The sequence below is a fragment of the Neocloeon triangulifer genome, unplaced genomic scaffold (genome assembly GCF_031216515.1).
Source record: "Neocloeon triangulifer isolate White Clay Creek 2 clone unplaced genomic scaffold, ASM3121651v1 ptg000010l, whole genome shotgun sequence".
In the NCBI taxonomy this organism is placed as follows: domain Eukaryota; kingdom Metazoa; phylum Arthropoda; class Insecta; order Ephemeroptera; family Baetidae; genus Neocloeon; species Neocloeon triangulifer.
The window spans coordinates 173,671-198,988 of NW_026775552.1; the positions used below are offsets into that span (position 1 = coordinate 173,671).

At 33.9% G+C, this 25,318-nt stretch overlaps 2 protein-coding genes across 3 annotated transcripts; both read right to left on the minus strand.

The window, feature by feature from the left end:
• Nucleotides 1-7,159: 7,159 nt before the first annotated feature.
• On the minus strand, nt 7,160-14,957 carry LOC132195743 (MFS-type transporter SLC18B1-like). Of its 2 annotated transcripts, none has more exons than XM_059617923.1 (12): nt 14,749-14,957; nt 13,340-13,501; nt 13,065-13,160; nt 12,076-12,149; nt 10,961-11,108; nt 10,346-10,414; nt 10,158-10,290; nt 9,393-9,511; nt 8,612-8,802; nt 8,450-8,545; nt 7,907-8,075; nt 7,160-7,836 (listed from the first exon to the last, which is right to left on the minus strand). In XM_059617923.1, the coding sequence occupies exons 2-12, from the start codon at nt 13,463-13,465 to the stop codon at nt 7,678-7,680; spliced, it is 1,380 nt and encodes a 459-aa protein (XP_059473906.1). In that variant the 5' UTR covers nt 13,466-13,501; nt 14,749-14,957; the 3' UTR covers nt 7,160-7,677. The 2 variants fall into 2 exon arrangements, with proteins under 2 accessions (XP_059473906.1, XP_059473905.1); XM_059617922.1 differs by having other exon boundaries at nt 7,163-7,836; nt 13,340-13,487; nt 14,749-14,954.
• A 1,218-nt stretch (nt 14,958-16,175) lies between these two features.
• LOC132195659 (uncharacterized) lies at nt 16,176-20,932 on the minus strand. Its single transcript, XM_059617802.1, has 12 exons — nt 20,825-20,932; nt 19,866-19,982; nt 19,713-19,808; nt 19,583-19,656; nt 18,651-18,792; nt 18,525-18,593; nt 18,305-18,443; nt 17,437-17,555; nt 17,184-17,374; nt 17,018-17,110; nt 16,798-16,966; nt 16,176-16,744 (listed from the first exon to the last, which is right to left on the minus strand). The coding sequence occupies exons 2-12, from the start codon at nt 19,959-19,961 to the stop codon at nt 16,595-16,597; spliced, it is 1,338 nt and encodes a 445-aa protein (XP_059473785.1). The 5' UTR covers nt 19,962-19,982; nt 20,825-20,932; the 3' UTR covers nt 16,176-16,594.
• Between the last annotated feature and the right edge of the window lie 4,386 nt (nt 20,933-25,318).

Consider the following 25,318-nt stretch of genomic DNA (forward strand, 5'->3'; position numbering starts at 1 on the left):
TGGCAACAAAAAAAGGCGCGATCGCCACATGCACTGATCAACGGCAAATAAATGATTGATTGTTTCCCCGAAGAAATTAATTAATTAAAAGGACAAAGGACTCCGGCATAGTCAATTCAAGTCTTTACAATAATACTTTTTGTTTTTAATTTTTAACTGTCTTCCAATAATTGCTAAAAATGGTTGGTGATTTGACCAAAATAATATGACAATGTCAAATATCAATAAGTCCTTATTTTATCATCTCCATTATTAGTTGCAAATGATGTTTATTTGTGTACTTTTTTTTACCGTAAATCGAGATACTTTATAAAAATATTCAAAGTTATACGAAAAGAAGACTACAACAATTGGAGAGAAAAAAATCACATTACATGTTCTGAAAAAGCTTTTCAAAGAAAAAAATCTAGAAAATAAACTCAAACATTATTATTTTTCTTTGTGAAACATAAATTTTAAAATCTCAATATTACTTTGGGAAAAAACTTTGTTTTCATAACTGACACTATAAAGCACTAAATTCACTTCTTTTGTCTCTCAAGACTTCTTGTTGGCATAATAGTCCATTGTATGGGTTTGTTCCCTTATTTATTTTTATTATGAATCAACTTATTTGGCAAAGCAGTTTGGGGGCCAGCAATTCTTAAAAATAATTTATCCCTTTTGATTTGTTGGTCAGATTTTGCTTGAAATGAAATGATCGCCGGCGCCACCGCACCGGTCGCCAGAGGCGCCATTCATCATATGGAAAAAATTCTTTTGGCAGAAATTCAACGAAATTTTCTTCGCGATGGGTGCTTTCATTCGACATGCGCACGTTTTTTGCGTTGCTTTTCCGTGCCAAGTGATATACGACGGCTTGAGCATTAAATTTTCTCTGCATCCGTTATTCCGACGACGATAAGCCCACGTGTGTGTGCATTTATTTTTTATCAAAACCTTGTCTAAAAGTACAGCCCAGAGAGGAAGGGACAGTGCTTTTTACCAACTCTCGTGCTCAATTTGCAATTTGTCAAATATATTCACGCAGAGTGGTGCCGCGGAATTTCTGTTGAATATTGTGTCAGACAAAAAGCTTTGCTGCTCTTTGAAAGAGAGAAAAAGACACGCGCCCGTGGTTCGCACGTGTTCCTGATGGCAAAAAAATGCTAATAAATTTCAGCCTGGATTTCTGACAAAAAGGAGTCGTGTTTTTTACGGTAAAAAAAGCTTTTTTGTTTAAAAGGGTAATTTTTATTTTAATGAGAGGGTCATTCAGAATGAGATAAAAGCGTGATGAAAAGCTTGTTCATATATATATATATATATATATATATGTAGACAATTCCAAATTCATGTTGAAATGAAAGTTTTACAATATTTTTATCCCCTTTTGATTAATTTCAGATCAAATTGATTTAAAATTCATTTACAAAATTTTATTTTATGAATATAAAAAAGGGATTGTATTATATTTTTAGAAAACAATGACATATATTTAATATAACATGAACTGTGGTAATTTAGCAGCTTTTACGTCAAATAGATCTTTTCAATATATGCATCTTTCACACAAAGCACTTAAATAAGATTTTTAAATCATACTCTTATTGAATTTACACTTTATTATTAAACTTTTCACTTTAAAAATACAGTAGATAATTATTTAAGATGACCAGCTTAAATTTTCTTAATTTAACATAAATCGGCTGTTTAAACAAAATTAAAGACTGAATTAAAAAAAAAAAAATAATAATTACAGTTATAAAGTTTATTTAATCTAAAAACTGTGTATAAATTTTAAGATTTGTTTAACAATAAATTTAATTAACTTTTTGTGGTAGAATTTACGATCAAGGTGATTTGAAATTAAAGTCGGCTTTTCCTCAATGGGTTTTGAGAGTTGTTAATTGTTCATGAAAGATTTTTCTTAAACAATAAACAACTCAAAAAATCCATCAAGGAAAAGGCAACCTTAAATTCAAATCACAATATATTTAATGAGCACCTTTAATCTAAATTTTTTTCTGTCGCAAAACAATTTACTGCTGAACTGGACTGGAAAACGTCGTCGGGGAAAAAACTATCAAATATTGCGCTTGGATTTACTTAATTGCTTTCAATATGTTTTCTCTAAGAAGTGTAATTTCCCAACAACAGCCGCTGATTATCCTCAGCGTCCAGAGGTCTTGAAATGAGAACTTCTGCCGACAGCCATTTAATTAAAAACCGTTCTAGCCATTTAATTTTATTTACAACGACGGAGTTAGTTGGGACACACAAGAAAAAGGCAAATATTTACAAACAGCACTCGCCAGTTCTCTCTTTGAAATTAATTAAAAGGCCTCACTCCTCTCTCTGCAGTTTATTCGTCGTCTAGTAAACTTCATTAAGATTGCCCGCCGCATTTAATTTCCACATTAGGAGAGCCGAAGAATTCCGGTCCGCGGGCCGGTTGCAAATATGGACCGCACTTTTATATTCTCACAAGCTTTCGGGCCATATTAACCTTGGGGTCAAACGACGAGCGTTTATTCCTTGGCGTCACACGATACTTATTTCTGCGCCCACTAAATAAAAATGCTCGCAATAAAAGCCAAATGGAGAGAAGCGACCGACTTCTTCTTTTCCTTTCTTTCGCTCTGCTACATTAAGGCTGGAAAAAACGACTGCGGATGGACAGATCAGATATATATATAGGCCTTTTTTGCACGCAAATTTCTCCTCCCACGGTCGCTGCGGTCCTATATGCTGTGATGAGGATGGGCATTTTTTATCTCTCTTTCCGTTGAGCTTCTCTGTCGTAATCTACGGCTGCACGGCTGGCCTCTTTTTGTCAGACGAAACATCTAATGCTTGGAAAATTGGCCACTCTGACACTCGTAGCACTTGAGAAGTCAAAAAAAGTTTACCTTTTTCTACTTAAACTTGATATGAACACTTAAGGAGCTGAAAATTTCTGATCTTTCAGAATGCTTAAAAAAATTTCACTCTCCATAATATTTTGAGACATTTTTTTTTATTTTCAAATATAATTTACTGTGGTACTTTCAATGCGTTGGTACATCTGTAATTAAAGCATGAGAAAGCTGAGGTTTGACTAAAAAAGGCCATAATATTTGTATCAAGACTACTTTTTTTTCACTTTTTGATTTTGTATCAACTTTAAAGCTTTTGTCTGGTTTATACTCGCGGAATGGGCGGTTTGCTCGCTCCAAAAAATAGGCACACGAAGCGCAAAATGAAGTCGCGGCTGGAAAATATGGCCACTCGAGATAGCAAGGGAGGATTTGGCGCCGCAAAAAGAGAAGGATAAAGTGCCGTCGCAGAGTGGATTCAATACAAAAGAAGAAGCCGAGTAGCGTTTCAATGCCTCTTTTTGTGCACTTGTGAATAATGCCCGCGGCAATTCAAGTGCGGTTATCGCATAATTCAAGGCACAGAGGTCAGCTTTTCCGGACGTTTGCCAACTCGATTCGTACCTGCGCGACTCTTTACGACTCACTCCAATTTTCTGGCAACATAAAATAAAAGTCTCCCGAAATTCAAATTTACGAATTTGAGGATTCGACGAGATTCGATTTTTAATACAATTCCCAGGCTCAATCGAATGGCCGAGAGATGCAAGATTACACAGCCATAAAATGCTGCACACAGAGATAAAAACATATGAGCTTTAACATAAACCCTGCCATTTCGAGTAGGAAAATTACGTTTTGTGTGCGGCAAAGGGAGGACGATGCGATGAGAGAGTTTGTAAATAAAGCTAAAAACTATTACTTAATGGAAAGCTACATGAATTTCTATTTATTTATTTATTTATTTATTTATTCTCCATTCATAGTACATACAACGCAAAAAAAAGTACACTATACAAAAAAAAAGCGGAATCATGCATTGACATAAAAAAGTACAAGCATACAAATAAATGCCAAAATCAGGAGTCGGAAACAGTCTGAGGCAATTTATTTTCAATCGCAACAGAATAGATTGTCTGTTGCAAATAAATGTTGCTTACAAATAAACAAATAAAAAAACACAACAGAGGTAAAGGAATTTTTTTAACATAAATACAGAAATAGTGAAAAAAAAACTGTCGTTTATTAAAAAATTTAATTTTCAATTAAAAATTAAAAAACCAAAAATATTTTAATTTCAAAAATGATTCTCTTTGTGATCAACACAAAATACGACAATGTTTAAGAAAGTATCACAATACATGAATCTTTTATAGTTTTTTTTAACGTTATTCAAACGAATGCTATGCAAGTATTTTAATTAAGATTTTCTGCCCCAAGAGAAAGATAAAACCACAAATTGGCAGCTGTTTTGCTTTAGATTGCAATTTTGAAACGTGTGGTTTTCCTCTGTGGCGGCGCGATATAGTTTCAGACTGTCTAATCCAATGTCCAAAACAGAAACAAGCTGACGAGTCGATCGAATTCGAAAGTGTGCTCGATTTTCCACCCACCGCATGCGTGGGTTTGTGTACATTTATTCCGCGCTGATGCATGTCCTTTCGATTTAACGCCCAGCCTCACATTTCGAGCGTAATTAACCGATCGCGACCGCAAAACCGTGTAATTGGCACATGGGAGTCGATCGCGGTCAGCCTTCCGCGCGCGCCCACGATCAAAACAATGAAATATGGTAATATCCAAAATTTGGGGGAAAAAGTGTGACCTCTGCTAGTTTGCATTGCGATAAACTCTTTCCATGCTCATTTTTTCCTCAAATTTTAATTTTTTCACAACTTCGAGCAGAATAGAGAGAAATTAATAAAAATTTGAAGTCCAAGCAGGGCTGACTTTGAATTTTTTGTAAATTAACAAATTTTTAAAGCAAAGTCTACAATTTAAAGGTGTCCAGTTTAGAAATATTTAAAAAATTAATACAAATTTTATCTAAAATTTATTTTATATAATTTAATTGTTCACTTATTAATTTATCTACTTATTTATTGATTTGATATTATTGTTTTTCTTTTAATTATTTATTTATCGATCTATTTTGTTGTTCTCATATATTTTTTTATTCTTCAGACAAATCAGACATCTAGATGGCTTAAAAATTATTGATATTTGTTTTTTACACAGCTAGGGATGATTGATGCAGAACACAATTTTGAATTTTTCATTGAGTAGTTTTATGATAAAAAATAAAATCTTCAATGTGGATAATGTACAAATTCAGCCCCATTTGATCAAAATAACATTTAATTTTTAATTTTCTCAATTTCATAAGACCAAATCTTGGCCTGAACAAAAATTATGAAAGATATTGAATTGAATGGTTGTTGACAAAATGTTGAAAATTTTTTTAAATTAATTTATAATAGATTAATGAAATTTCTAATTTTGGAAAATATTTCAAGTAATGAGCGTGCGCAGGGCGAGCGCAGGACGAGCGCAGGGCGTTTGCAGATGAAATCATTAAAAAACTTTCAATCTTCTCAAATATTTGAAATAAAAAATAATGTCATAATATTGGAAAACAGTAATTCAAAATTGACTGCGCCGTAAATTGCTTATGTGACTTTGAAGTTTATTAAGAAGTTTTTAGATATTTTAGATATTTAATAGAATTTTTAATAAAATGAAAATTTAACCTCTGAACATATGAATGACAATTTCACATAAAACGGGTCATTGAAATAAATGAATAAATTTACCATTTACCCAGGAATTAATTCAATTTCAATTCTGGCACTCTAATTTTCGCATGTGGATGGCAAAATCGAAACAACGTTCACTCCATCCAAAATGCATTTGCGCCTCACTTAGATTTTTCCAGCGGCAATAAACAAGCCAATGGTAAAAGAAAGAACTTGTTGGAAATAAACAACCAGCCGAGAGAAAAGTAATGCTGGTTTTTATTCATTTTTCAAGTGCTGGCTCGGAGGGTGGCTCTGATTATTTGCCTTTCACCACCATGGGCTGCAGCGCAATAATAAAGTAATGAATGCATTGTTGATAAGCACTCGCTGCACTTTACGACTCGCGCGCCTTTTACGAGCATTGCCATTAACCCTGGGGGCCAAATTGAGACAGTGAATAATGAAATGAGAGCTGCTGCAACAGTCGGCGGCCGACGGCCAAATTCGTCGGCAAACAATTCGTCTGCTTTCACTCTGGTTAATGAACCGTTTGATCTTTTGGCTGAGCAGAAAGAAAGGAGAAGAAGAAAATAATTAAAGAGGAAACTGGGAAATTCACAACACCCGCAGGCGTTTTTCCTTTTAAATTTTCCGCAAATATTATGCAAATAAAAGCATGTTTCATTTTTCTTGTGCCGAAAAAAAAACTGCTGAAATATTATCTACTTTTTGTTGGAATAAAAATGAATATATAAATAAAAGAGGAATAATTATTAATTTCACGTTCAACCTTAATTTTTATATAAAAAATTTGAAAATGTTTGAAGTTAAAATAATGGGAAATATTTGTGGGAAATGTCAAAATTGAAACAGCTCTGCAAACAATCAACTATCAATTTCCATTTTGCTTGGCACAAAACAATGGTAAACGCGGTTGTTTGATTTTAATTTAAATTGTCACAACTGCCTTGTTTGCCTTTTGTGCAAGCAACGCGCCTGCTTGTCAAGCACAGAGGGTTGCATAACGAGTATTCGATCATGAGAGTGTTGCGGCGGCGAACGCATCAGTTGCAGCCAGAGTGGAATTGCAACTTGCAGCGTTTTAATTCGATCCGCGAGCGAGGTTGAATGGCAACAAAGAGCGCACTTGTTTGCGTTTATTGCTCCGTGATTTGATCGTATTGATGCCGCATGAATTGAGCTTTAGCATGCAAAACGAGAGAAATTTCCATCGCAATCTCTCCGGAAAAACCCTTTGCTCGGGTCCATTAACGTCGCGAGCAAGAATGTGCCAGATAGAGAAATGAATTATTGTTCGAAATTTAATCGCAATTCTAATTTCCCATTTATCATTTAGCAAGTGACGTGTGAATTGTGGCGGGAGAGAAAATGCTCTAATTATAGTTCGGAGTTTATCTGATGAAAAGCAAAAACGATGTTGGTTTGCACTGTTCTCAACAGACGATAATATTTAGAATGATTTACATCCTGTTTGTTGTTCAACCGCCAAGTTAATTGTGACTGACAGTCTGACAGGTGTTTTAATGCATTATTTTACATGCATAGTCAAGAAATAAAGTATAAAATTTATCAGATCAGATTTTTAATTCAACATTTTAATACATTCAATTGTATTTATAAATTAAATGAAAATATATGATTAAAAGGAAGCCCAAAATGAAATTTATAAGTATATTATAAAAATTAAAAAAAAATCCCTTAAACATAATATTTTTTTTAATTTCATAAAGCTTATTAAAAGTTCACTGTTTTACGAATAAAATGGTGTTTATTGAGAGTGAAATATTTTTATAAAAAAATAATTATATTTTGATTTTAGCTCTGCCAATATGGCAAAAGAATAGGAATATCTCAGTACAGAAAGTGACATAAAATTGACTTTCAATTCTTCTCTTAAACATTGCACCAAAGCGTAATAAATTTACAATTTATAACAAGCTGCCCCTTCTTTACTCACACATTACATTTTAATTGAATTCGAGACAAAAAAATTCTATGTAAAAATGTGTATTTTGAGTCCTGCGCTTTTTGTTGACGGACGCAGCTGAGCGTCTCAACATATTCCAGGTCGGCAAACTGTGTTAGAAGAAAACTTGGGCACTTCCATAAATGCAGTCTTGCGAGCATTGGTCCGTGCAATATTTCCTTTCGTCCTCAAAGGACACCTCCTTTCCTTGCTCGGCTGAAGTTGACGAGTCTCCAACTGCTCCCACGATCACATACGCCACGATCACGGCCATCTGCATTTATCGAGAGAGAGAGCGGAAAAATCTGCGAGTCAACCTAGCGAAATATCAAAGGCACACTTACCGCCAACAGAGTCGACATGAGAACAAAATAGATGGACGCTCTGAAGCCCAGCGAGTTGTAAAGCGTCCCCGAGACAAAGGGCCCAACAAAGCCGCCCAGGCAGTAGCTGGCCGAGAAAAGCGCAGTCATCAGGCCAAAAGTTTCAAGATCGTCGTCATAACCGTGCTGACTGAAACCAACAAAGTGAAAAGGTTTGCCAAGCATTGAACACCCAACAGGGCCTATTATGATGATAGAGGGACACTTAAACCCTGGAAAAAGTTAAGTAAAAATTTAAAGGCAGGAAATTAAATTTATTCGGAGATGAATAAAAGTTTTATTATTAGCGTAATATATGCTTCAATATTTAAAAGAAAAAATTATTCCCTTTAATCAAATTTGTTCACTGAAATTAAGTTGTGTTGGGTGATTTAATTGAAACAAAGCCCGCAGCTAGAGCCGTGAAATTAAACTTCTTGTGAAATCAAAAACTTTGATGGAAAAGCCCTTTGACGGGTAATATTTTTACTTTTTACGCAGAGAGTGAAGCAAAATTCAACTCACATGAGGGCGCTAATTCCGTCCACAAAGCAGCCGCCGAGCACGAAGGCCATCCCGAGCCCAGCAACCACCAAGCCGGCGGCACATAAGGGCCAAATGCTGAGGGAGCAACAAAATTAATTTCATTTGCGGACTTTCCGGAGTCTGGTCAGAAATTTCTCTCACTTTTTCACGCTGAGAAAGGGCACCGGGCCGATGAATAAGGAGCCGGTGAAGATGAACGCCAGCCCCACGGAGGTGAGCAACAGGCCAGGCACACCCGCGTCACACAAGAGACACGCGCCCGGCATCATCACCATGGCCGTGCCGAACATGAGCACAAAAGTGATGCTTATTTCTAACGGGCTCAGTTCAAACTAAAAATAGAGAGAAGAAAAGAACAATTCAATTTAATATCTTTGACAATAAGTTACGATCGTTTTTTGGGGACTTTTTTAAACTTCCGAAAACATTTTTTAATTAATTTTTGAAAGGAATTTAAAAATTTTAATTCATGAATTGAATGAAAAATAAACCTAGAAACCTAAAAAAAAATCATAGAACCGTAGAGTTTAATGAATCTCATATATCAATAAAACAATTTGGTCTCCAATTTGAGCCGCTGTGCCAAACGACAAATGACTTTACAGCAGAATTGCAAATATTAACAAACAAACGAACAAAAGTTTTTGTTTCTAAACTTGAAAGCCGCACACTTAAATTTATGGTGAGGAAATCTTTTGGATTTAAGGTTTAAAAAGTCTTTTCCTCCACATTTTTCACAAACTTGATACGCCATTGACAATTTATTCGTCCCACACACAACACACACCGCAGAGTCACGTGAAGTGCAGGTCTGCGCTGTTTCCAATCTATTTTAGGCAAAATTGTGCCCCCAGCTTGCTTTTAATTTTGATCAAACGTGACGTTTGGCGCGGGTAGCTATGCAAGAGAACCTCTCGCTCACCTTTAGCAAGTGCGGTTGGAGCACCGGAGCGTAAAAGCTGTAGACCGATGTGGTCACTGCGATACACACCATGTTCACCTGGATGGCCGTTATTTTCAGGGAGCTTAGCACGCTGCTGACTGCAAATTTAGCCTTGCTCGTTTATGTATGTCATCAACTTGCAAATTCGCCTCGCCGCCATGCATTCATCGGCCGAACGAAATAAAGTTCCCACGCAGCCAAAGCCCAGAAGTGCGGTTAAAACAGAACACCCTTTAAATAATGAACGCCGGATAAAATTGAGGCGAGTGAAGAAAATTTTCAAAATAAACCCAATATTACATCAAAGGGAAAAAACACTTGAAAATCATATTTAATCAAGTATGAATTTGTTTTAAATTTTAAGCTACTTTAGGAATAAAATAAAATGCAATAGAAAATTTAAAAAACTCATAAAACACAATTCTGATTGATTAAATTATCACATACAAACTTTCAAATCTTTTATCAATCAATTTCAGAATTTTAAATTATTAAAAAAAAAATTATTCAGGACAATTTGAATTAAATTCATTTCATTGGCACACAGTTCTTTTAATGGAACATAATTTGTAAATTTTAATCCTTTAATTTGGTCAATGATTGAGCAGATTCTTTTGTTTCAATCAAAGGCTGGTGCAAAATAATTTCGCAATCCACACGCGCGGCTGCATAATTTTCTCACGTCTCCGACATAATTCGCAATTTGCATGGCGACGGGCGTGTTTACAAGTTATTATTACTCACTGTTCATCTTGTCCGTTTCCCGGCAAAACGCCGCGGTCGATGGCAAGTTTGACGGGAAAACGCAGGGCGCGACGTAGCTGATGACCAGCATCAGGCCACCCACGGACACGAACGGCACCATGAAGTTCTCGTTCTGTTATAGGTCAAGAGATAGGAATTGGTCGAATATAAGGAAGATTAGGGGTCACCTGCAGGAGAAGGGCACCCGCGATGGGCCCAATGAGGCAGCCTAATCCGTAGAAAAACTCCAAAATCGCCTGTAAAATTATCAAGTTTAATTTAGTTAAAATAAATATAAAAAATATTAAATTATATTTTATAAAAAATGTTAATTTGAAATTTGAAATTAGTTTCATTAAATAAAATTATAATTAATACCTAATTAAAATATTTTACTCTAAATTTATTGCCTATTGCTATTGATTTATATTTGCAGCAGAAGAAAATAAATTTAAATTTGTTTAATTTGGGTTTGTAAATGAATAAGACAGTGAACGTTCTCAAACTAAGTGTGATTGGAAAATTAATCAACAGCTTCTTTAACATTTTATATTAATTATAATAAATTATATAATTTTGCTCTTCTCCAATAAACGGTTGATTGATTACCTTCTAAAAATTGACATTATATAGGATATGAAGTTTTATTACTGAAATTGAACGAGTCCATGCAAAGGCACTCAGACCATGAAGCATTCTGAGGGTCTTTGTTTGGCTGCTCAATTAAAACAAACGGGCTGATGGAAAAGCCTGGTCTCTAATTATTCACTGCCGGAATTCAAAGGAAAAGTTAATTCGATTACGTAAGTGAAGGCGACCGAGTTGGGAAAAGTGACCAGCACAATTGCAAACACGCTCATGTAGACGATGGCGGTGCCGACGGCGTCCACCACTCTGGTCAGTACACTAACGTACAGAAAAGTGTCTGGCGATTCCGACAGGTCGAGCAGCCTGCAAAAAAAACCAATCAATTTTACACAATGACGTGCAAAGCTCTGAAATTTTAAGTCATTTTCAAAGCGTAAAAGTAAATGAAGGCGAATTTTGAAATTTTGTTTCTGTTACAAGCGAGAATTTATGGGAACGTGCGAAGTGTAATTTTCGATTCATTAATATTCAACACGCACCAACTCTATGCATATTAATGGCTTTCCAGGTTAAATGTGATGCAAAATCTAAAAACGTGAATGCACATAAGACATATTTTACTGGACAGCAAAAAATTTGAATTATAGAGTAACAAATACAAAACAAATTCTATAAAATATTTTAATTTGACCTCCTCAATCATTAAAAAAATTGTTTGCATAAAAATCATTTTAATTGTTTTGGTTACAAGCTGAAACCGTGTGTCATGTGAAACTTGAATAAAACAAAAAAATATGCTCATGAAACAGGTTAATTTTGTACATGAATTTATTTGGTTTCCCAATTTTGTTGTAGAATATTATGGCTTTCCAAGAATTAGTATATCATTTTTTTTTTCATGGAATAACGCTGGTAGAACTTTTTTATTAAAAAATAAATTATTTAAGAGTTGTACTTTTTCCTTGCATAGTTATTTATAACAAGAAAAAAGCAGCTATGATAAAAAATTTGTATAATTAAAAAAAAATGGCACACCAATGAAAATAGAATCAATAGAATTGCGGTAAAAAATTGTTGCGTCACATTTTAAAGGAACTTTTGCAACGCAAGTAAAAAAAAACTTGAAGTAAAAGTAAAAATGTGTTTTCAGTGGGATTGAAACAACCAAAATGTCCCCTTTCTCTCTTCAGACACAATTAATTCAGTGGCCGGAAGAACGGGTTAATTATAATGTTGTTGGCTGCAAAAAGGACAAAAAAGTTGTACAAAACAAAAGCTTATGTCAATGTGTATTTTGCAAGTGCCTGAATAAATAATGATTGTGTCATACCCGATGGAGATGTAGCTCATGCCGGTCAACAGCATTCCCAGATGGATGGACATGGTGTAGCCCGTCTTGTTGATCTGCAACAGTAGCAGCTTTTTTTTTACTTTTTACTAATAATCCAATTACGCGGGGGCCGTCGGGAATTTTCGGCCACGATTTGCGCGAGTGCGATAAAAATTTTAAACGAGCGCCGCAGTCCCGCGGGCCACTTTATTAATCAAGCGTTTTGGTGCTTTTGCCGTTGTGCGGTCGCAACGTGATTCGAATGAAATCCATGACACCGGTCTTTTTTGAAACTAATGCAAAATACTTGTTTAACTGCCCAAGCGAAAATCAAGTGTTAATTGATTTATGAGATCAGGAATGGAAAAAAAAGAGGTTTTTTAGATTTACGATAACAGTAATGGTATTTTAAAAGAAACAAATGGATTAATTTGAATAATTGCCAGTTGAATTAAAAAGATTAATGACCATGTTCATAAGTTTGCGGTCCATCTTGGAGTGGAACTTTTTTTGCCAGTTCTTTGCCCTTTCTTCAGAATTGATAAAATTCATATCCTTTGATATTTATAAATAATTTATAATATTAATCATCATAAAATTTAAATGATTCATTTAAACGAAATATAATAAATGATTTAAAAAAATCATAGAGATAAATGATATTAAATTAAAAAAGTGACCAAATGTGTACCTTAATATTTTTGTGTATCATTTCTCCCATTATTGCGCTATCCAAAATTAATTATTCCTCTAATTTTGAAATGTGAGAGCAAAATAATTCTTACCAGCTAAGAAGAATTAAAAATATATAATTTTAAATATTTTAATCACTAAGTTTCAAAGTAGGATTCTGTGAAATAACCTTTATTGAAGAATTATTCATTTAAATCAAATTGTCTGGTTTAAAAAATACATAAATTTTTCTTTTTCTTAAATTTCCATTCGGATTTAATTCTTAGAAACATTTTTTTAAAAAGAAAAAAACTTACAATCTTTGATAAAAAGGGGCAGATGATGAAGATGGTGAGTTCGTAAATCGAGAAAACGGCGCCACTGCCCGCCGGCGAAACTCCTTTCGAGGCAGCCTGCGAAGAGCAAAAACAAAAATGTGTACATAGACAAAAAGCGGAAAGAAAGTGTCGCCCCAATAAAAAAAAAACTCAGTCACCACCTTTCACCGAGGGCGGAACACGTGACAAATGGCGCCGGAGACAAATTGCCCGCGCCGAGAGGAAAAAAGGCACAGAAATGATTTATTTGGTACCTCAGGTGGGTAGAGCGGCGCCTGCATCGATTTGCTCATCGCCCTGACCAGGTGCAAGGACGCCAGCATTGCCAGGACGCGCCATTGATGGCAAGTGAATTTCTCGGCCGCCATCAGCACAGACATATCCGTTTCCGAGCTTGGCCGTCTGCAAAAACTTTTCTTTTCAATTTGTGAGAAATAAATCACTTTGAACGACGCGCGGCGATGAAAGGAGAATGAAAAGTCTCTAATCACTTTCTTGCAAAATGAAAAGTGAATTGAAAGGTTTTTGGGTATCTTATTTCATTTCTATTCAAGCGTAAAAGAAGTGGGAGTAAATTTTCCATTTCTTTAGAGGATGTCAAAGAAAAAATCAGTCATTTTGAACAATTTTCAAGAAGAGGTCAGGAAAAAGTATATTATAATTATCATCAAAAATTTCCATTTTATTGAAGGTTTTTAAATTTCAAATTAAGTTTTTTGGTGTGCAAAAGGCAATCTCTGCCTATCACAAGATAAATCATTGAAATATTCAAATATTATAAATAAAAACTACAAAAAAAATTGAAAGAGAGAAATACATTTTATTGATTTTATTTAGATATCAGATTTTTTATTCTATCCTCTTCTTTTTCAAATGGACATAACAAGGTGTAAAATTAAAATTCCCCAATGGCTCATAAATTAAATTTCAGCGGCTGTTATATTTAGTAAAAGACTGTTATTATGAAATGTTATGGCAGTAACTAAAATTTATTTTTTTGCGTTGCCTGCGCGATGAAATGCCAATGTGACAAATTCATTTGCGCGAGCCGATTAAATCTTGCAACCGGTTCAACGGGCATGAAAAATGCCTTTAATGAGCCATGCCATTTCATAACGAAACGCTTCTCATATTTCACCTCCCTTCATAAGCGCGTCAAATTTTCCCATTAAAAATTATTCGGTCATGTTTTATTTTCATCTTTTAACAATTACCAAAATTTTCCAAATTTTAATTTTAATGTATTTTAATTTCTTGGCTTAATAAATTAAAATTAGTTATAATTTGGTGCCTTTTCCCCAGTTTAGTTATCATTTTAGTGAATGTTTGTAATTTTCCATACTTAAAAATATAATCAATCTGTTCTTTGTTTCAATATTAATTATTCAAATACCAAAAAATGAAAACCTACAAATAAATTAAAATTTCTACAGGCTTTGGTTACATAACAAGTATAGTTGATAGTTTTTCTGACTGCGAGTTTTTTATTTGGTCAGGCACTGAAAAAAATAATTACTTAATTTAAAAAATTTTTACTTGAATTTAAACAACCTTCAATCTTTTGATGACTGCCATAACTTTAAAATAAATTGAAATAGTTAAAGTTTCCATGCCAATTTGTAAAAAATCTTGTTAGATTAAGTGAACATATGATTTTTCTTACCTTTTATCAAACAATCAGCAGGCGCGATGTTGTAGGGACTGGAAAAAATAATGCAAGTCCACCTCAAGGGTTCAGATCAAGTGTTGGGTATGCAGGCTCCGTCGTTGCCTTTTTCGTGGCTAACATTTTTTTTGTACTCCGTCGCAAAATCCAGTGAGGTGGAGGGGCCGCGTCGCGCCGAATTTGAGAGCAGCAATTTTTTGCTCCGCAACCTGAAAACCTCCATCAACCTTTACGGCTTGAAGTTAATGGTTATTACCCATGTGATCAAAAACGTGTTTGCTTTTTTCCCCTGGCTTGTCAGGTCCAGAGTCCGGCGCTTCCAACATCTCGTCACATGACTTAAAATGTATTCTAACTTTCATTTACCGCGCGAGAGAAGTTTACCCGCCTAAAAAGCTGCAGCACTTGAGGATATTTGAGTTGAAATTCATCTACGCGAACGGCCCACCCGTGTCATGTGATTGAAAACGACCTGCTTTGGCACACGCATGTGATGTGTTAAAGGCATTCAGCGCTCTTTTAAATTAGTGGGACTAATCGTTGGACGTCGCAATAAATTTGTACAAAAAATATAAATGTCTGCGTAATAAAATATAAAATTAAAATTAAGCAGATCATTTACATCAACAAATTTGTGCTAAGTTTTAAGTTATTTATAAATTGCACTTGAAACCACAATAAAAATCATCTGTGAAAATTAAATTGCTTGATAATTTTTAATTTTTGATTTTTTCATCCTCCTAAGAAAAAAGGAACTTGCTGGTTTATAATAGATTGATCTAATTATTAGTACTAAAAATGTATTGCCAATCGTGTTGGTCAGAAAGCGACTCAATCATTTATAAATTGAAACATTTAATCTTGGGATGATGGCATCTCAAGGATATCGAGCGAATAAACGGTGCCAGTTTTATATCGGCAAAGCGGTTCCATAACTATTATTTGATGCTCTGCCACAGCAAATGCAGAAAATCTTCAATAGTAGCTTTGTAAAAAATTGAAACCGGGCGAACCTCGTTGTAAAGAAAAAATGAAAAAATATATAAAAGACAAAACTGACCTCAAAGGCGACGAGGTTGGCCCGGTTTAAATTTTTCATGAAATCCACCTCGAGTGTTACGATTAAATTTAGTAACAATATAATTTCTACAAAAATGGAATCTAAGTTTCAGTTTTAGTTATTTCAGCCACCCTATAGCTATAATAATACTTTGTGATCTTTAAATTGCATCACTGTATGGAGGGGAAAGGATCAATTTTTTTATTTTTGTGTTACTCGATCTTAAACGTGAGATAAATTGCAGCTGTGATATTCAATTTACCTAAAATTTCAACACATTCTTTAAGTTTATCGAGTTAAATATTTTAAATCATTGTTCAGCTTTTGGTTATAAGCATTGTTTATAAACTGAATATGATTAAGTAAAATTCAAACAATTACTTTTGTTTATTTTTAATAATGTAAGATGTAAATTTGTATATTTCTTTTCTTATCCTATCAACATAAGTTACTTTACAAAAAATATTTTAATTTCACAAAATTAAATTTTATTGCCGCGGCTTACAAACTAAACACACATGGTTGTGAAGAGCGCAAGAATCATTGGCTTCGACCCTGCTTTTGTGGTCTCTTAACTTTGAATTCAAAACCGGCTTCGTATATTTTATTGCTTCATTCAATAGTTCCGCATTGCACGAAATGAATAAATGAAAGTTCTTCATATTGAGGTATTGCCTGATAAAAATAACCTCTCACATCAAGGTAGAGAAAAATAAAATCTTGTTTTGTTAGTCATGGGCTATTTTTATGCTTTCTTCTAAAAATAAAACCTGATTAGAAGTTCTAAAATGAAATCGACGCCTTCTCAAGCAGAAACGGTCCGTTTGAAACTTCAACGCTTCCGTAAGACTCAACCTGCCTGTTTCCATCAATCAAATTGATAAGATTACTTTGAGACGAGTTGCAGCACAGGTAGAAGACAATAAACGACAGCTGAAATAATAAGAAAACAAATTTACAGAAACAATTTTTTATGAAATAATTACCGAAAATAACACAGGAAACATGAGGAGGATGGTTGAATTGTCGAAACCCACAAGATCGACGAATATTCCTGAGAAGCCAAATCCAAACATTGAACCAATCGTGTTGGAAATTGTGCAAACGCAAATCACAATTCCGAAAATGGTGTTTTCTTGCTCTCTCTCTGTTTGTCTGCGATTGAAAAATTAGCAAAAATATAGCAAAAATATTTATAAATCTAACAGATTTTGCATGAGAGAGACGTAAATAGAGACCAGCGTAGTCGCCAGTCCAAGTCCGAACGCCATCACGCCCATCATCCCAACGGGCCAGTTCCTGAAAAGAAATTACAGCAAAATTAATATTTATATTTTTGCACAATCGACAGGCGATTGTGTTGACTTCTTACAAAGGAAGATTGATGAAATCCGCCGGTCCGATGAAAAAAAGCCCTGCCAGCATGGAAAGGAGGCCCGTGGCTGTGAACAGGCTCGGCGGAGCGCCCTTGCTGCACAATAGGCCAACGGCCAGAGCGGCCGCCAGAGCAGAGCCGTACAGCAAGAAAAACGCCAACCCTACGTCGAGTGGGGTGAATTTGAGCTGAAAGAAGGTGTCGCGGCGTCAACGAGGCCTATTCAATTTAAAAAATCTCATTGTATCACCTCGGACTGCAAAAACGGTCCCAGGGTGGCGACTACGAAACTCAGGCACATTGCTGACGAAAGCACAATCGAGCTGCTGACTTGCACCGAAAAGGCCTTCAGGCTCTTTCTGTAAACGGCTAAAAGCACAAAAATCATTAACATAATTGGAAAAATTAAAAATTCAATATTTTTACAAATTTTGATGCTGTTCTAAAAATTATTCTATTTTTTTCCTTATAGATATAATTAAAACTTTTCTTGAAATTTCAACAGGAATTATTTTTATTCTTTGTACATATTTATGTAAGATTTAATTAGTGAAGAATAAACAATAATAATATTTTTAATAGAAATGAATCTTATTTAAATTTCAAGCTAATTAATAATAAAGAAACGGTATTAATTTCAAATGTATATTATTTATTATTATTGATTTAGTGGCAAATTTGTTATTCTAGAAGCCAATTATTTTAATTCAAAAAAATATACAGAGCCTCTAGTTTTACTGCTAAACAGCTTTTGCCATTAAAAAGGCTGCGGCCTTAAAGATCTCATTATTGACAACAGATCAAGTGTTTTAAGATTTTCTGTGACTGTCAAGTAAAAAGTGGCTGCCCTCAAAACAACTTATACAAGGTAGCAATCACGCGTAAAAACCGGCTTGAAAAAAAACTATGCTCCTCAAAACAACCTTGATTTGGCCACCACTTGCAAAAAATATCATAAGAAACAATCATGTGACGTTGAACAATTTAAGGAAGTATTTTTACTTTAAGCGTATTTTGCTATCAAATTAAAAAATCCTATTTTATTATTAAAAAATTAAAATAATCAAAATACGTTGATGATTTTCCTTACAGAAAATAATTAAATTCTTGAAACTCACCGAAAATAGGAGTCAGGATGTCTTCGGTGGATATCAAAAGCTGGATGTTGTGGTCCAGAGGCAAAGAGCAAGGAACGGCGTACGAAACACAAATCATGGCGAAACCAAGCAGAATGTAGCCCAGTTCAAATCCATTTGTCTGCGGGCAGAAAGCATTAGAGACGCAACATGTGTGCCGAATGTTGCAATTTTGAGTGTCTCAGCATCTCTCTCTACTCACGTCTTTGGCGACGGCTCCGAGCAACGATCCGCCGATCATGCCGACGCCGTACGGAACCAGCAGGCCGCTCTGCAATAATATTAAACGCCGCATTCGGATAAAATTGCCAGATTATGAGATACGCACATAAGTCGATTTCCGAGGGAGCGCCGAGAGAATGAGGGTGAAGGAGGCCACGTACGCCAGGGAGGAACCCACCCCTGCACCCAGCCGCAACAAAAAGGTCAGGCACAAGAACGTAAGGTCGTCAGCGTAGTAATCGGAAAAGCTAGAAAATATTTAACCTGATTACTTTTAATGATAAATATTTATTTTTATTTTAATATTTTTTTTCTTCCATTTTTTTCATTACACTTAATTTTAGATGTTATTTATTTATCATTTATATTTATTTATTTATTTAAAAAAAAATAGGTTAATTATGGTGTGGAAAGATAAAAAGGACTTAATCAAAAAATTTGCAGAGAAAAATTAACCAAAAACTTTTATCATAAACACTGAAAGAATGATTAAATTAAATTAATTTTTTATATTGATCCATTAATTGTTTTCAATTTACCAGCTTAATTGGGGTGATTTGAACTTCGTTTGATGAAATTTTCACCAATTTTTATCAGGCTTATTTTGAGAAAAAGAATCTTTAACAAGGTTACATCATTAAAATTAATCGAGCAATTTTTTAAGCAGAAACTCTCCTTTAAATTAATCATAATAAGTACTTTCCTTCTGTTGTTAATAAAACTATGGAGGAGAACGTTGAATTATATTTAAAGTTTTAAAATAATATTAAAATATGAAGTAAAAACGGCCTTAATGTCAAATACAGATCATTAATAAATGAAACTGCTCAATCTGTGATTTGTATTTAGAAAAAATTTCACAATTTCATTAACCGAAAAAGTTGAATTCAACAAAACTTCTCCATATTAAACTTTTATTCAACAAGCAGGAGGAATACTGTGTTTTTTTTTTTTTATCACCCCGAGGACGTTTTTTTTTTTGAAGTGCCAACTTCTTCTCTCAAATTAAAATATATATTCAAATCAAAATTCGCTCACCCGAGTAGCATCAAAGTGAGCCCAAAAACGAAAATGCCATAGTGCACCATCAACCGAGAGCCGAATTTCTGGACCTGAAAATAGACCGTGAAAAAAAATGTTCGCCTCGTTTAGCAGAAAAAAAACGCACGGTAAAAACACTCAGCGGCAGGACGGCGACGAGGCCGAGTTCGTTGATGCCGAAGACGAGTCCGCAGACGGTCGGCGTCCACTGGCGCAATTCGAGCTGCGGAAATTCGGTCAGTGAAGAAGGGCCAGAAAATTGCTGCAAATCGAATTTTACCTGGGCAGTGCAGGCGAACGTGTAAAAAGCGCGGCACGCGGCCAGGCAGAAAAATTCGACGGCCAGCGGGACGATCAGGCTCTGCTGCGACGACATTTCGCTTTTTTCACATCGCACCTGCCGGACAAATTTTATTTCATGCAGCCACTTTGTCGAAATTGCCTTGTTTTTTATTGCAGCTCGTTTTTTTTTTGCAGGGGATTTGCTCATTGAATAAATCATGACCGTGTTGCCAAAAACAAGCGGTGAAAATTTAATTAATCCGCAACCAGATTGTTGCTTTTTATTGTTTAAAGTGAAATTTAACAGCACATTTTTTGTTTTAATTTTACCGGTTTTGGATCAAATGTCAACAATAGGGACGACTTATATTTTGTTGTAAAAAGTTGCACTCGGTCTGAAAAAAAACAACATTATTTTGCAACTAAAAAGACACCTTTTGGCTATCTCGGGTTATTTTGTCAGCTTGCCAATGTTCAAGGTACATAAAACTTCATATTTTACCAGGGTGGATGACCTTTGAACTAGAAACTTAGTACAAATCCAGAAAAGATACTTTTGTTCCTTAACTTCAACTTCCCACCGAGAACTTTTAAAAATCTTCAACCGTATTAATTTGACAGCGTTTTTCGTAAACCCTAATCCATCTCCGTTGGTCATATTGCAATTGGACAACTATGAATTTTTTTCGTTATGTTCGTTATCTTAAAAACCAAAATTTGAACTAAAATTATATTTGTTTGTAAAAATTAATTAAGTGCTCAAAAATTAGCTTAATTTTCTTCGAAGCTAAAAATGTATTAAAAAACACACCTTTATTTCAATTTTCAGGTTATCAAAATTATTTTAAAGGCCTGGACTAACAGTTCTAAATAAAGATTTCCAGAGCCGTTGAAATCCTCTTAAACTCATATACGAGCAATTTTCCCTAGAAAATTAAAAAAATTTAAAGTAATTACGGATATTGTCCAAAAGTTGATTCCTTTTCACAAATTCAGTCCAGCTGGAGACACGCGGACGGACTTGCTCGTCGCTCGCGAGCTTCAAAACTGGTGTTTTGCTTCCCATTACTTTTTGGCTTGGCCAAAACCTGTTCTTCGCAGGAGAGAGGGCCGCGAATACGTGAGTATCATCAGTCCTCCCGGCGCATAACATTAAAACCTGCACCGACAAAAATTCTGACTCGCTGTCACTTTTTGCGGCTTCTTTGCAAAAAATGACCAAAAAAAAAGTGGACGTCTTCAACTTTCCAAGGCTTAATATATAAAAACTGACCACATATGGAGATGACTTGTAATTTATGAAAACACCTCAAAAGAAATAAAAGTGAACTTAAAAAATATCTTTTAAAATATAATTTAATATGAAGATTTTCAGCACCGTAAACCATAAGGTTTAACTTATAATTTAATTTAATAATTAATTAATAAAACAGGTTTAAATTAAACTTGAAAACCAAATTTTTTATTTATTTTTTAATTAAACATCAATTTTATTATAAAAATATTTCAATAATTTAAATTTTATTAACTTTTCTTAAATTATCTTTAAATTTTAAATTGAATATTTTTATTTAATAACAACATTTGTTTTGAATTTAATATTTATATATTTGTTTGACTCATGTAAAACATTAAATAATCATTGGTTATACTATAAAGTAAATTAATCAAGGGAACAAGACGTTTCGATTTATTTCCTTAATCTGGTTAATATATTTTAATCATTACATTGTAATATGTGATTGAAATTTAGTACTTAAATAACAATAAATATACTAAAAAGACTTGCATTCCATGAAAAATTTAATATTGCTTTATGTAAGAAAAAATCAGGATAAAAGCCTGTTTGTCCCTTTATCCGAAATTTATTTCAAGTGCGAAGTGCTGCAAGGATTGAAAAAGAGAATCTGAAAATAATTTCTCTTTACATCAATTCATTGCATCCCTTTTGATATTTATTTGATATCTCCTGTTTCATCACCACACATCAGAGCGTCGACTTTTTCATGCATGTATAAAATTAATTGTGTCCAGCACGAGAATGAAAATGCTCGTCGTCACGTTGCACACTCATTTGTGCGCCTGGATAAAATGAATTTTTTCGCTCTCTCTGGGAAATTCTTGCTCTTGTTAATGTATCATAGCAGCACGGCTAGGTGCAAAATTGAAATGCACGTTTGTTTTGCTCGCCGCCTCTCTTTGCGACCTTTTGCATCCGCAATCCGCCGGTGAGGAAATTAAAACAAAGTCGAGAGCGTCGTTACGAGAGCGCATCCATTCCTCTCTTTTTTTATTTTGCTGCACCGAGGAATTTCTTTTTTCAATTTGTACAATGCTGTGTAATCAAAGCAAACGGTGCAAAGATTAAAAAGCTTTCCATATTTCTGCTATTTCAACTTTACTCCTTTCACATCAAAGCAAAAATTCTTTTAACACTTGCTTTTATTCATGTTACGTTTTTTAACCGCTTTTGTAAAATTCTAAGTTAAAATTTATATTTAATTATATTTTGGGTTTTTTGTTGCATATCTTTATGGAAAAGAAAAAACTACTAACATACTTCAGATTTCTAAATACTTTTCTTGCATCTAAACTTGAATAATATATTTATTATTGTTATTTAATTATAATTATTTAAAATTCCTAGTAATTAACGCACAAGTTATTAAATTCAATTTTCAATTTCATATTATTTCTGCGAGGAAAAAGGATTTGAAGGTACAAATTTCTCAGTTTGTTGGGAAACCCCTAAGATTTTTAATTTTAATGACAATTTTAGTAATCACGCGAAGACTAGTGAGAGTTTGATTCAATTTAATTAAAATCCAACTGATTTTACTGATTTTTAAATAGCAACTTGAGAAAGCTCGAATACACTTTCTACGTTTTTAGTTTCTATTTCTATTTTCTTTTCCACCAGTTTTGATTATTAGAAGAATTGTTGATTTCCCAAAATTTTCTTGCTAATTTTTGCGAAATAAAGAAGAGAGTAACAGTTTAAAATAAATGTATTGTGCAAATATCATGAACAAATCTTATTTCTGCAACGAGGTTCCCACAAAATAAAGAGAGCTCCTCAATTCAGATTTTATTACACATATATAATAGCTTTTATATAGGAAATAGTAAATGAATATTATTAACTAGGAATATGGTGTCACACAAAAAGTGGTTTTGCTATCTCTTGACGACGCCACATGATTTCTATTTATAGACTTCCTGTAGAGTATTTGGCGAGACTTTAATAACGAGAAGCTCAAAATAACACTAAACCAGGCACGAAATTTTTTAAATTAAATGTTATTGACCTTGCTGCGCTGATCACTTTCATTCCTTTTTCTTGTTGGGTGCGTCTTTTAAATATAGCCAATGTCGCTCTTACAGCGAATGTGATCTCTTTATTTGCGGAGTAACCAAACTTGAAATCAAAAATTCCACTGGAAACTGCGATTTTGCTCTGTAAATCACCTTGAAACATAATTAATTATATTTTTACGCAGTATTTATGAGTGGATTTTGTACTGAACTTGATGATTGTGTATTTCAATGAGTCCTGAAAAAAATTCAAAATTTATCTTATTATTGTTTTAGTTTCATAAATTATTACTGTTACAACTTTAAAAGATGCTTTGTTGGAATACGACTAGTTTTGTTTAAAAAAATAAAAATAAATGCAATTGATTAAAATGCCCTTCAGTTGCGAATGAAATAAAACAATGTAACTCTAGAACTTTAATATAAGTGCAAAAAAATTAAATATTAATTTTAACTTGATAATTTCTAAATATCATTCCTTTTAAATTTAAAAATTAAAACCTTACATGCCTTTTATTTGGAAAAATTATAATAAGTTTAAATTTCAAATTTTATCTGCAATTGTTAAAAACGTTATATTAGATAATGTTACCAAGTGTGATTGATTGAAACATTTTTTAATTACTTTTTTTATTAATTTTAGCACCAAATAAATCTCAAGAACATTATTTGACGGTTATTATTTTATCATTCATTTGCCCAAAAGAGCCGGTCTGTACGTTTGAGGTGCGACGCGGATGAATAAATCAGCAGGCTCTTTTTGCAAGTACACTCACGTGGACATGTAGCACACGCTTGGCAGCGGCAAAAATAAATTATGAGTTTCCGCCGCACAAAATAACAAGCTGGAAAAAATGAGCTAATGAAAAAAAAAGGTATTTTTGCCATGCGTCGAGGAAAAAGTATCTGCGTTGGAAAATTTACTGCAAAATGCAGACGCCGTCGGTCGTAATGCACATTTCCAGCATGACTGGCGGCCAAATAAAAATGTCCGTGGCGCACAGCTGTGGGGAATTGTAAGTAAAAATGTACACATGCAAATAGCAATTAAATGCAGTGCGCTGGCAGGCGGAAAATGCAGAGAGCGCGGCTCAAATTGAGCGAACATGTGGCGCTGTCGTTAAAAAATATAACTCGCGTAATTCACTTCTCGAGAGTGCAGCTAATCCAAGTTTGCTCGCAAATACACGCAATGCAAAAAGTCATTGCAGCGAGAAAACTTTTTATACTACCGCTTGTAATTTTCCTCCGGAAATAAACTCGTATATTATTAATTATTATTAATCGCAATTATTTTCTGTGACCTGATTCAGGAGAGGCTTTTGCAAAAATAAAATAGAAACGGCCCGATTTATGTAAATTTAAGTAAGTGGGAGGATTGAATTTTTGAAAATGGACCATTTTTGTTATGCGAATTTTTTCTAAAATAATTTTTCCCTTTGCTTTGATAACACATATACAGGCCCGACATATATAGTTAAAAAATTTTATAGCCAAACGAGTTACTTGATAATTTATGCGTGTAAAAAGAGGCGTGCGCAGTTTTATTTCTTTTTTCTATGTAAATAAAAGCTTCTGGGTATAACCTTGATAGTTTGCCGTTCAAAATTGTTACGTAACACTCTTTTGGCGACAGAGCACCTCATTGTACATAATATATATGCATCCTCTGTTTGTTTGTGGAAATGGCCTGCCAAAACTCATGTAATACAATCAAATTATTTAAAGTAAATTATTTATTAAAAGCCACGGCTCTCCCTAATTCCTATTGTGCCCTATTTCCTTGCTCGCTCATTTATGGCGCTTTCAATAATTATCATTTAATTAAATAAATACGAGTAGATTTTTTGTTGTTATATGTATGTAAAGAATTTTTTAAATTATTGTTACACACATCCATAATTTCTCTATTTAAAAAAAAATCAACACTATTAAAAAAAAGAAATACAAAAATATGAGATTAAAATATGAATTTAAATTTATTAAAAAATGTAATTTACAAATAAGACGATTATTTTTGTGTTGAATGAGATAATAATAAGAGATAAAATAAATATTTTTTCTTTGTTTGCGCTTTTGTAAGACCGCGTCGACATGCAGCGCCACTGCATAAAAAATGTTTGGTTTGGATCAGCT